The 11,278-nt window shown below is 41.0% G+C and overlaps 1 protein-coding gene across 1 annotated transcript in view; it reads right to left on the reverse strand.

Moving 5' to 3' along the window:
* Positions 1-10,852, reverse strand: part of dipk2b (divergent protein kinase domain 2B) — a 44,666-nt gene extending 33,814 nt beyond the window's left edge. Inside the window, exon 1 of the mRNA XM_060833563.1 lies at positions 10,491-10,852. Within this exon, the coding sequence (XP_060689546.1) occupies positions 10,491-10,807 (317 nt within the window). The 5' untranslated portion in view covers positions 10,808-10,852. The remainder of the gene's footprint in view (positions 1-10,490) is intronic.
* Between the last annotated feature and the right edge of the window lie 426 nt (positions 10,853-11,278).

The raw sequence follows: 11,278 nt of genomic DNA on the forward strand, positions 1-11,278 counted from the left end.
GTGAGGCAGAAAACAGTCTGAATGGTGTGTTCAGAGATGTGGTTTAACTACAATTTGGGGCAAGCAGACAGAAAGGGAATGGGTGACTGCCAGATGGTCTGAGAGAAACAGGCAGCTCATATAGGAGTCTACAGAAATCTCCCTCAGCAGAGGACAGCAATAGCTAAGCCCATGGCATAATGGGTGGCTGAGCTGTACAGTAGGAGGAGGAGGACAATGGAAGGGCAGGACTGATGGGGAATTCTTTAGATGGGGAACCAGATAAGAACTTCTCCAGCCATTGATATGATGCCAGAATGATTTATTGCCTCCCTGGTGCTTGGTCAAGGGTGTCATTGAACAGCTGCAGGAGATTCTTCTTGGGGAGAGAAAACAGTCTGTAGCCCATATTGTACTAACAACATGGGTAGGAATGTGAATGCGGTCCTGCAATCAGAATTTAGAAAGCCAGGTAGAAAATTAGCAAGCTGGATATCTACACCAGTGATCTCTCAATTACTCTCAGTGCCATCTGCAACTGTGTACAGAATTAGGGAGATAAGCCAAATGCATGTGTCTCCAGAAAGATGGTGTATAAAGGTGGGACTGGGCTGCCTCTGGGGTAGATGACACCTGTACAAACCAGATGATTACATATGAATGGAATGGGACAGAACTGAGTTGCTGGTGGGGCATTTTGCTGGTGCTGCTGGTAAGGGTTTAAATCAGCAGGGATCTGAGTAACAGGACAGAGTATTACAAAGCAATACCAGGTTGCATGAAATGCTGGAAGAGATATATAGAGAAGAGCAAGTTAATAGTGGGATGGGGATAAAGGAGAAAGTAATGAAGTCTAAATTCCGGTTACTCTGCATATATGTGAATAAATGAACATAGTTAAGGAAATTACACAGTTACAGGAACAGACTGCCATGTGGAATTATGATGTTGTTTCTAGACTCTCCCACAAGGGGAAACAACATCTCCTCATCAACCCTGTCAAATTCTTAAAAAACTTGTATGTTTCAATAAAGTTGCCACTCATTAGAGTCATAGTTTACAGCACAGCAAAAGGCCCTGTAAACCTCTATGACTGTAATGAGAGGCAACATTGTCACACATTCTTCTAGACTGAGTACAGGCCCAACTTACTCAAACTCTGCACATAAGTCGTCCCTCCGTACCCTGGATCAACCTCGTAAGCGTTCTCTGGACTATCTCAATGCCAGCGTATCATTCCTCACATAAGCAGGCCAAAACTGTTCACAGCATTCTAGATGTCTTCTAATTAGTGACTTTTATAGTTCTAGCAAGACTTCACACTACCTTTATACAGCATGCCCTTTGAATGTGTGAGAAACAAAGCTCACTCACTTCAATAATTTCAGTCCGAGACCAGATCTGAATCAGTAGTGTCATTTATTTCACACTTGCAAGTGAGTATGATGTCCACAAGACAGGGACAAAACACACTGAATTCAACAAATACTCGATATTTATATAATTTGGTTCCTACATATTTTTTTCTTATTTCATTGTTTTTCCCCCCTTGTTTACATCCTCCACTTCCCTAAGACCGGTACCCATTACTCCTGTTTATCTCTTGTCTTATCCGGCCTTGTCTGTGACAAAAATGCTTATTCCTGTTCTCACCAGGCCATTTGACCTCATCCTGCTGTGGGCACATCCTTGCCTTACCATTATTTACTCCCTCCATCTGTGCCGCCCCTCTCAGCATCTTATCATTAAGACTCTTTTAATTGGGGTTTGTTCCTGTGCTTCTGTAAAAGTGGGAAACAGATGTTTATACCTATTGTTTATACAGGCATATTTAGTTTAACTGTCTCTCTTCACAGCATTTTATCTAGTGCCTGTATTATCTACCATTGTTTTGCAGTCCCGTTTCTTTCTTGCATACATTTTTAGCTAATACAAAAAAACAATTATGCATTTCCTCCACATAGTTTCCATTCTTGTTGACTCATCTCTTGGCTGAAACAATTACACACTGATGTGAGTTCACTTATTTTTATATCAGTAATTATAATTGCAGAATTGCAGAAGTAACATTAATTTACCTATATCCCACAAATGAAAGACCAACATTCCATTTTCCTGCTGTATTGCCTGCTGCACTTGGATGTTGGCCTTTTGTGCACAGACTTATTTATGCACAAAAACTCCCAAGTTCTTCTGTGCTGCAGCTTTCTGCAGTCTCTCCATTTAAAAAAAAGTCCAGTTTCACTGTTCTTTTTGCCAAGTGCACAAATTCATGTTGTCCCACATTATATTCCATTTTCTAAACTTGTGTCCATTTACTTAACCTATTGATATCCTTCTGCAGGCTCTTTATATTGTGATGATGGCTGCCACTTTAACAAGGTTATGTTGTCCTTTTTTTTCAGGAGAGGTTGTAAAGGCAGAGGTGCTAATTTGTCTGGAAATTATTACTTTGAACAATGACAGGGGTGTGGCCAGTTCTCCCAGTCAAGTTGTTTTTTCCAGTTTGGTTTAGTTTTAGTAGGGAGGCAGAAGCTACCTTTAACAGAGAAGCAGCGACAGTAAAAAGAGGTTCCATGCTTCAACAGGAATCTTACCTGAACTTTCTGAAGACTCTCCTGCCTGTAAGAAGCTGTGTTTGAATTTACCTTTAGCCAAGGGGTATGTTTATGGGGTGTTGCAGGATTGGAATAGCTTCATTAAGTTGCAATATGGTGTCAGTTGGGTATCAAATTAGTGAAGTTATTCTAAATTCTGTTTTATTTTGTTTGTGTTTCATTCGTAGTGTTAACTAAATTCTGTTTTATTTAAAGGTGAGTGATGTGATCAGCTGCATCACTCCTGGAATAGCCACTCTACATTGGCCTAAAAAAAATTTTTAAAACGGTCTGAGCTACCTTCTCAAAACATTGTGAGGGGCTCTGACCTGATCCATAACAATATTATCCTCACCACTTGCATACCATTTATTTTTGTGTCATCTCAAATTTGAGTATTGTACATTCACTTTCCTTATGCACTTTATTCATAGATATATATTGTAAATAACTGTGTTCCCATCACTGATTCTTCTATGACTCCACTAGTTACAGGTTGCCCATCCTGAAAATGCACTCCTTATCCCAAATCTCTGCTTTCTATTACTTAGCCAATGCTCCATCCATATTACCCCCAATACCGTAGGCTCTAATCTTATTAAGTAACCTCACAAATGGTACCCCATCAAATGCTTATTTAAAATGCAAATATATTGCATCCATTACTTCTGCTTTATCTGGCTGGCTTGTTACCATCAAAGGACTCTATACATTTCTCAAGCATGATTTCCCTCTCAGTAAGCCATGCTGATACTGTTTGTTTATATTATGTATTTCTCAATATTCATCTTTTATAATAGACTCTAACATTTCCCTAATAACAGATGTTAGCCTAACTGGCCTACATTTATCTATTTTTGTCTCCTTCCCCTGTTGAATAAAAGTGTTACATTGGCAATTTTCCAAACTTCGAGCACTTTTCCGAATCTAAGGATTATTGGAAGATTATTACCATTATCTCCACAGCTATTTCAGTTCATATCCTTGCATGCATCCCATCAGATTCAGTGGACTTATTGATCTTTAGTCTCCCTCGTACTTGCTCACTGGTGACAGTTATTTTATCTACCTCAACCCCCATATTCCCCTTGATAATTTAATGTTTTGGAATGTTATTAGCGTCTTCTACTATGAAGACTACTATAAATAATTTAGATAACACCTCTGCCATTTCCTAGTTCTCATTATTATTTCTGGATCAGTGGTGCTGGAAGAGCACAGCAGTTCAGGCAGCATCTGAGGAGCAGCTGCACTTTGGATGCTGCCTGAACTGCTGTGCTCTTCCAGCATCACTGATCCAGAATCTGGTTTCCAGCTTCTGCAGTCATTATTTTTACCTCATTATTATTTCCCCTAAGGCGACTTACATCCACTTTGGCCTCTCTCCTCCTTTTTATATTTTAAAGAAACTCTTGCTATCTGCTTTGATATTACTTGGAAATTTATCTGTAGTTATTTTCTTCTTTATTTGGGTCAATGACTGATCTTTGCCACGTTGTATTTCTTTTTTCTTTCAATTTGATGTTATTCTTAATTTCTCTGCTTAACAATGGTTGGATTGTCTCATCCCTAGAATCCTTGGTTGGCACTGGGATAGTTCTTATTTGTGAGGTATAAACTATTTTCTCAAATGTCTGCCATTGTTGCTCAAACATCTTTGCTGCCAAACTCTCTTCTGTGGCAACTCCAACAATTTGCCCTCATCCCTTTTAAAATTATCCTAATTTAATTTTACATTAGCTGTTTCCGAGACACGTTTCTCCCCCTCAAAGGATTCCAGATGTAATGGTCACTGTCTGCCAAGGGATATTTATGTCGTAAATTGTTTACTAAGCCTGCCTTATTACAAATTACCAGATCCAAAATAGGCTGATCCATGGTTGGATCCACAACATATTGTTCCCAGAAACTATCCCAGATACACTCTCTGCATTTTTCCTTGTGGTGATATCTGCCATTCTGACTTTTCCAATCTATATGAAGATTAAAGTCACCCAAGATGAATGTACTACCTATTGACATGCTCCCATTCTCTCCTGATTTATTGTCTTACCCACCATATAGCTACTATTAGGGGGTCTACACATCATTCCTCTGAAAACCAGGTGATAGTTGTCCAAAACAGACCCCACTGTTGTGTACAAGCATAGAGTCATAGAGATGTACAGCATGGAAACAGACCATTTGGTCCAACCCATCCATGCTGACCAGATATCCCGACCCAATCTAGTCCCCCTACCAGCACCCGGCCCATATCCCTCAAAACCCTTCCTATTCACATACCCATCCAGATGCCTTTTAAATGTTGCAATTGTACTAGCCTCCACCACTTCCCCTGGCAGCGTACCAACATCACAGTCAATTCGATGCCCTGTAGGTCTCTTATATCTTTCCCCTCTCACCCTAAACCTATGCCCTCTAGTTCTGGACTTGCCGACCCCATGGGAATAGACTTTTTCTATTTATCCTATCCATGCCCTCATGACTTTGTAAACCTCTACAAGGTTGCCCCTCAGCCTCCAACGTTCCAGGGAAAATAGTCCTAACCTATTCAGCCTCTCCCTATAACTCAAATCCTCCAACCCTGGCAACATCCTTGTAAATCTTTTCTGAACCCTTTCGAATTTCACAACATCTTTCTGATAGGAAGGAGACCAGAATTGCATGCAATATTCCAACAGTGGCCTAATCAATGTCCTGTACAGTCCCAAATCCTCTAATCAATACACTGACCAAAAAAGGAAAGCATACCAAAAGCCGCCTTCACTCTCCTATCTAGTTGTGACTCCACTTGGAGCTATGAACCTGCATTCCAAGTTCTCAGCCCATTGGCCCATCCGATCAAGATCCTGTTGTAATCTGAGGTAAACTTCTCTGCTGTCCACACACCTCCAATTTTGGTGTCATCAGCAAACTTATTAACTGTACCTCTTATGCTCACATCCAAATCATTTATATAAATGATGAAAAATAGTGGACCCAGCACCGATTCTTGTGGCACTCCACTCGTCACAGGCCTCCAGTCTCAAAAACAAGCTTCCACCACCACCCTTTGTCTTCTACCTTTGAGCCAGTTTTGTATCCAAATGACTAGTTCTCTCACTATTCCACGAGATCTAACCTTGCTGATCAGTCTCCCATGGGAAACTTTGTGGAACACTTTACTGAAGTACATAGGTCACATCTATCGCTCTGCTCTCATCAATCCTCTTTGCTACTTCTTCAAAAAACTCAATCAAGTTTGTGACAAATGATTTCCCATGCACAAAGCCATGTTGACTATCCTTAATCAGTCCTTGCCTTTCCAAATGCATGTATATCTTGTCCCTCAGGATTCCTTCCAACAACTTGCCGACCACCCACGTCAGGCTCACTGGCCTATAGTTCCCTGGTTTGTCCTTACCACCTTTCTTAAACTGTGGCACCATGTTAACCAACCTCCAGTCTTCCGGCACCTCACCTGTGACTATCAATGACAAAAATATCTCAGCGAGAGGCCCAACAATCACTTCCCTGGCTTCCAACAGAGTTCTAGCATACACCACATAGAGGTGGCACGGTGGCTCAGTGGTTAGCACTGCTGCCTCACAGTGCCAGGGACCCAGGTTCAATTCCTGCCTCGGGCAACTGTCTGTATGGAGTTTGCACATTCTCCCTGTGTCTGCGTGGGTTTCCTCCGGGTACTCCGGTTTCCTCCCACAGTCCAAAGATGTGCAGGTCAGGTGAATTAGCCATGCTAAATTGCCAGTAGTGTTAGGTGCCTTAGTCAGGGGTAATTGTAGGGGAATGGGTTTGGGTGGGTTGCTCTTCGGAGGGTCGGTGTGGACTTGTTGGGGCAAAGGGCCTGTTTCCACATTGTAGGGAATCTAATCTAATAACCTGGGGATTTATCTACTTTTGAGTTTCAACACATCCAGCGCTTCCTCCTGTGTAATATAGGCATTTTCTAATATGTCACCGTCTATTTCCCTACATTCTATATCTTCCATGTCCATCTCCACAGTAAACTCCAATGTAAAATACTCGTTTAGTATCTCCCCCATCTCCTGCAGCTCCACACAAAGGCAGCCTTGCTGATCTTTGAGGGGCCCTCTCCCTCACTACCCTTTTGTTCTTAATGTATTTGTAAAAACCCTTTGGATTCTCCTTAATTCTATTTGCCAAAGCTATCTCATGTCCCCATTTTGCCCTCCTGATTTCCCTCTTAAGTATACTCCTACTTCCTTTATACTCTTCTAAGGATTCACTCGATCTATCCTGTCTATACCTTACATATGCTTCCTTCTTTTTCTTAACCAAACCCTCAATTTACTTAATCATCCAGCATTCCCTATACCTACCAGCCTTCCCTTTCACCCTGACAGGAATATACTTTCTCAGCACTCTCTTTATCTCATTTCTGAATGCTTCCCATTTTCCAGCCACCCCTTTACCTACAAACATTTGCCCCCAATCAACTTTTGAAAATTCTTACCTAATAAGGTCAAAATTGGCCTTTTTCCAATTTAGAACTTCAACTTTTAGATCTGGTCTATCCTTTTCCATCGCTATTTTAAAACAAATAGAATTATGGTCACTGGCCCCAAAGTGTTCCCTCACTGACATCTCAGTCACCTGCCCTGCCTTATTTCCCAAGAGTAGGTCAAGTTTTGCACCTTCTCTACTAGGTACATCCACATACTGAATCAGAAAATTGTCTTGTATGCACTTAAGATATTCCTCTCCATCTAAACTCTTAACACTATGGCAGTCCCAGAATGTTAGGAAAGTTAAATTCCCCTACCATAACCATCCTATTATACTTACAGATAACTCAGATCTCCTTATAAATTTATTTCTCAATTTCCCTCTGATTATTAGGGGGTCTATAATACAATCCCAATAAGGTGATCATCCCTTTCTTATTTCTCAGTTCCACCCAAATAACTTCTCTGGATGTATTTCCTGGAATATCCTCCCTCAGTACAGCTGTAATGCTATCCCTTATCAAAAATGCCACTCCCCCTCCTCTCTTGCCTCCCTTTCTATCCTTCCTGTAGCATTTGTATCCTGGAACATTAAGCTGCCAGTCCTGCCCATCCCTGAGCCATGTTTCTTTAATTGCTATGATATCCCAGTCCCATTTTCCTAATCATGCCATGAGTTCATCTGCCTTCCCTGTTAGGTCTCTGGCATTGAAATAAATGCAGTTTAATTTATTCATCCTACCTTGCCCCTGCCTGTCCTGACTGTTTGACTCACTTCTGTTCTCAGCTGCACTTGTCTCAGATTGATCTATTTCCTCACTATCTCCCTGGGCCCATTCCCCCCACCCCCACCTTAGTAGTTTAGATCCTCCCGGCATCTCTAGCAAATCTCCCTGCCGGTATATTAGTCCCCTTCCAATTTAGGTGCAATCTGTCCTTCTTGTACAGATCACTTCTACCCCAGAAGAGATTTCACTGATTCAAAAATGTGAATCCTTCTCCCATACACCAGCTCCTCAGCCATGCATTCATCTGCTCTATCCTCTTATTCCTGCCCTCACTAGCTCGTAGCACCGGGACTAATCCCGATATTACTACTCTCGAGGACCTCCCTCTTAAATTCCCGCTGAACTCTGATCTCCCTTCAGAATTCCACCTTCTCCCTTTCTATGATGACTAATGTGGACAATGACCTCTTGTTGGCCCCTCTCTCCCGTGAGAACATTCTGCATCCTCTCTGAGACTTCCTTGATCCCGGCACCAGGAAAGCAACACACTATTCTGATTCTTCATTGCTGGCCACGGACTAGGGAGTCCCCTAACACAAATGATCTCTTGGAACCCGATGTACCTCTCATTGCATTCGAGTCAGTCTCAATACCAGAAACTTGGCTGTCCGTGCTACGTTTCCCTGAGAATCCATCACCCCCTACAGGCACAGAAGACCCCTGCACTAACTGCCTACCTCTCTTAATTTTCCTGGAGTTAACCCATCCGTGTGGCTGTATCTGCAACTTTTCTCCCTTCCTATTACTGCAATCCATCACACCCCCTTGCTCTTGTAAATACCTCATTGCCTCTAACTGTCTCTCCAAACGATCCATTTGATCTGATAGGATTCGCAATGAACGGCATTTATTGTAGATATAATCTTCAGTAACCCATAAACTCTCCCTAAACTCCCACATCCGACAAGAAGCGCATGTCACTCTATGAAAGGCCATTTTTGCTGCTTTCAACCTACAGACCCAGAAAATAACACTGTCTTACTCCTCTACAAAACACTGCTCCATGTTAAATTAATCGTTATGGCTTATATTTTAAGTTTAATCAGGAGACATATTTCAATAAAACATATAATTAAAAAATAACTCATTCTACTCGCTACTGCAGACTTATTGTAAGGCCACACTTAAAATATCCATTTATCTGTTTCTGTGCTATGATCGCTCCCAAACAGGTTCCTCCAAGATCAGTTGTGAATTTCACTGTGCGTTAATTTTCCCCGATGCACTCCGATGTCCAGCGATACATGAATTCAAACAGCAAAGGCAGTAACTCCACAGGTTCACTGCTCTGTCAGTTAGCACTGTGGCTTTCTCTGTCTGTCTGTCTCTCTCTCTCTCTCTCTCTCTCTCTCTCTCTCTCTCTCTCTCTCTCCTGCACTGACCTCACCATGTGCTGCCTTTGTCTGTACCTTTCCCTTTTAAAATTGCTGTTGTTTTGACTTTTTTTTCTCTTCAAAGTACCAAAACAATGCAACAGCATATGAAACCGTAATTGCTCCTGGAATTTGAGGAAATCACCTCCAGGACCTAAAATACCTCAAAAAACGGAGCAGCTGTTACAGCCAGAAATTTTTCCCATCCTCCATCTTGGATTACAAATCAATTATTATGGAAACTTTATTTTACTTTAAAATCCTCCAACTGCTCCTGCAATAGATTGCCTGCTGTTCTCGAACTGAATCTAATGAAGGAAATATGCTCTGGGGAGGTTAAAATGGTCAATACCTGGATTGTGAAATGGGTTTGTAGCCAATCAGCAGTTGTTTCACACTGGAAAATATCTGACTCATTTTTGCTGCTGATATAGACCATTTCACCCCATTTCTTTTGACTAATTATCAGATTTCCAGCAGCATAATTGGTCTAATCTCATGATTATTGTGGGCTATTGGTCAAGGAACTGTAATCAAGTAAATAGATTGAGGAGGTGTTAAAACAAAAACACTGTTATCCAGAAATAATGCTCATTCTGAGGGGATCAGGAACAAATATTCTGCCACTTACTGAAGGTGTACACCAATCAGGAGAAAATGGATTTTAGGTCATGCTCATATTTTTATGGAATGGTTCTTTTTTTTTTGGATGAATAAATTTTCAGTTTCACTTGTTTCCCTTAAATCGGAAAGAGAAACCAGTAGCAGTGAACTGATATCCATCCTTGGAATAGTTTCCGAATAAAGTATTGTATAAAAGGAGGTCTCTGCTTTGCCCTTGGACTTGTCCAGTTCCGTCACCATCGCACCTCCAACTCCCGTAACAATTCCCTGCTCTTGAGGAGTTCAATTCTGAACTGTTGAGCTAGAAAACCCAATACTGTGATTGTTCAACATTTTACAAAACAAGCGCAACATTAACTGAAGACAATGAATGTCAAATTTGTACACTAGGCTGAAACTCTCATGGCATAATTGAATCAAATTGTAGAGAGCACTGTAGCATTTCCCAATACTCATCCCATACATTATCACAGAAAAGTCACGAACATTGCTAGTGTCATACATTTAATTTTCAATGTGAAAATATAATTTGAAAGGTCAAGACTTTTTTCTTCAGACAATTTATTGCATTTTACAGTATTTGGAACACAACTAGCTCTCATACCATAAGGAGTTTATAGTCAGTCAGTATCATTTTGTAATCAGTGCTATCTCTAATCTCACCTGATTTCTTCTTTGAAGAACTTCCTGCACAGAGATGTTCCTATACAGGCATTGCATTTGTCCAAACCCAGAAAGTTCCTGCCAAAGTTGTAGACGGGTTTCAGCTTTGTTACATTAGCACTGGCTTTAGCTCTTGTTTTCAGTCTTAGGGAGAAGGGTTCCAGAGATATCAAGATCAAGATGGCACAGCTCCACAAATTTACTAAGCTCTGCATGCACATCTTTTCATACTTCATTAGAGCTGCTTCATATCTCTTCACTGTGTGTGCAGCAACAGTTCTCCAGAAAGTTAAGTGCAACTTTTGCGAATGGTTCATGAAGTATTTTCGAGGTAAACACAACAATAAGTGTGACGTTTTGGTCAGTCCATCAGCCTCTAGTTGATTGTTCTTAAAGGAAGTATGGAGCATGCTGATAATTTGGTTGCTATGGTAACACTTCCTCCTACTCCAGTGCAGGAACGTGTTGGGACATGGCATCTGTTTTCCTGCTATCTCTATGCTGCATAATAACTTTAACATACTCATCTGCTCTGCTACACAATGGTAGGATATCCTGATTTTATCTGGAAGCTTTTCCAACAGGGCAAAGATATCTCTCTATAATTATTTCTAAGTTAAGTGCCAATGGATTTCGGGACTCTGGAAGGGAAGGTTCTAATGATTGACCTTCTGATTGCTGTTTTAGTATTCAACAAAATTTCAGCTTCCTTGTCATAACTAGGAAATCAAATATTTAATGGATGCTAGCATTTTTCCTTCTCAAGGGAATGAATCAAGAAAATATTG

The sequence above is a fragment of the Hemiscyllium ocellatum genome, chromosome 12, assembly GCF_020745735.1.
Source record: "Hemiscyllium ocellatum isolate sHemOce1 chromosome 12, sHemOce1.pat.X.cur, whole genome shotgun sequence".
NCBI lineage: Eukaryota > Metazoa > Chordata > Chondrichthyes > Orectolobiformes > Hemiscylliidae > Hemiscyllium > Hemiscyllium ocellatum.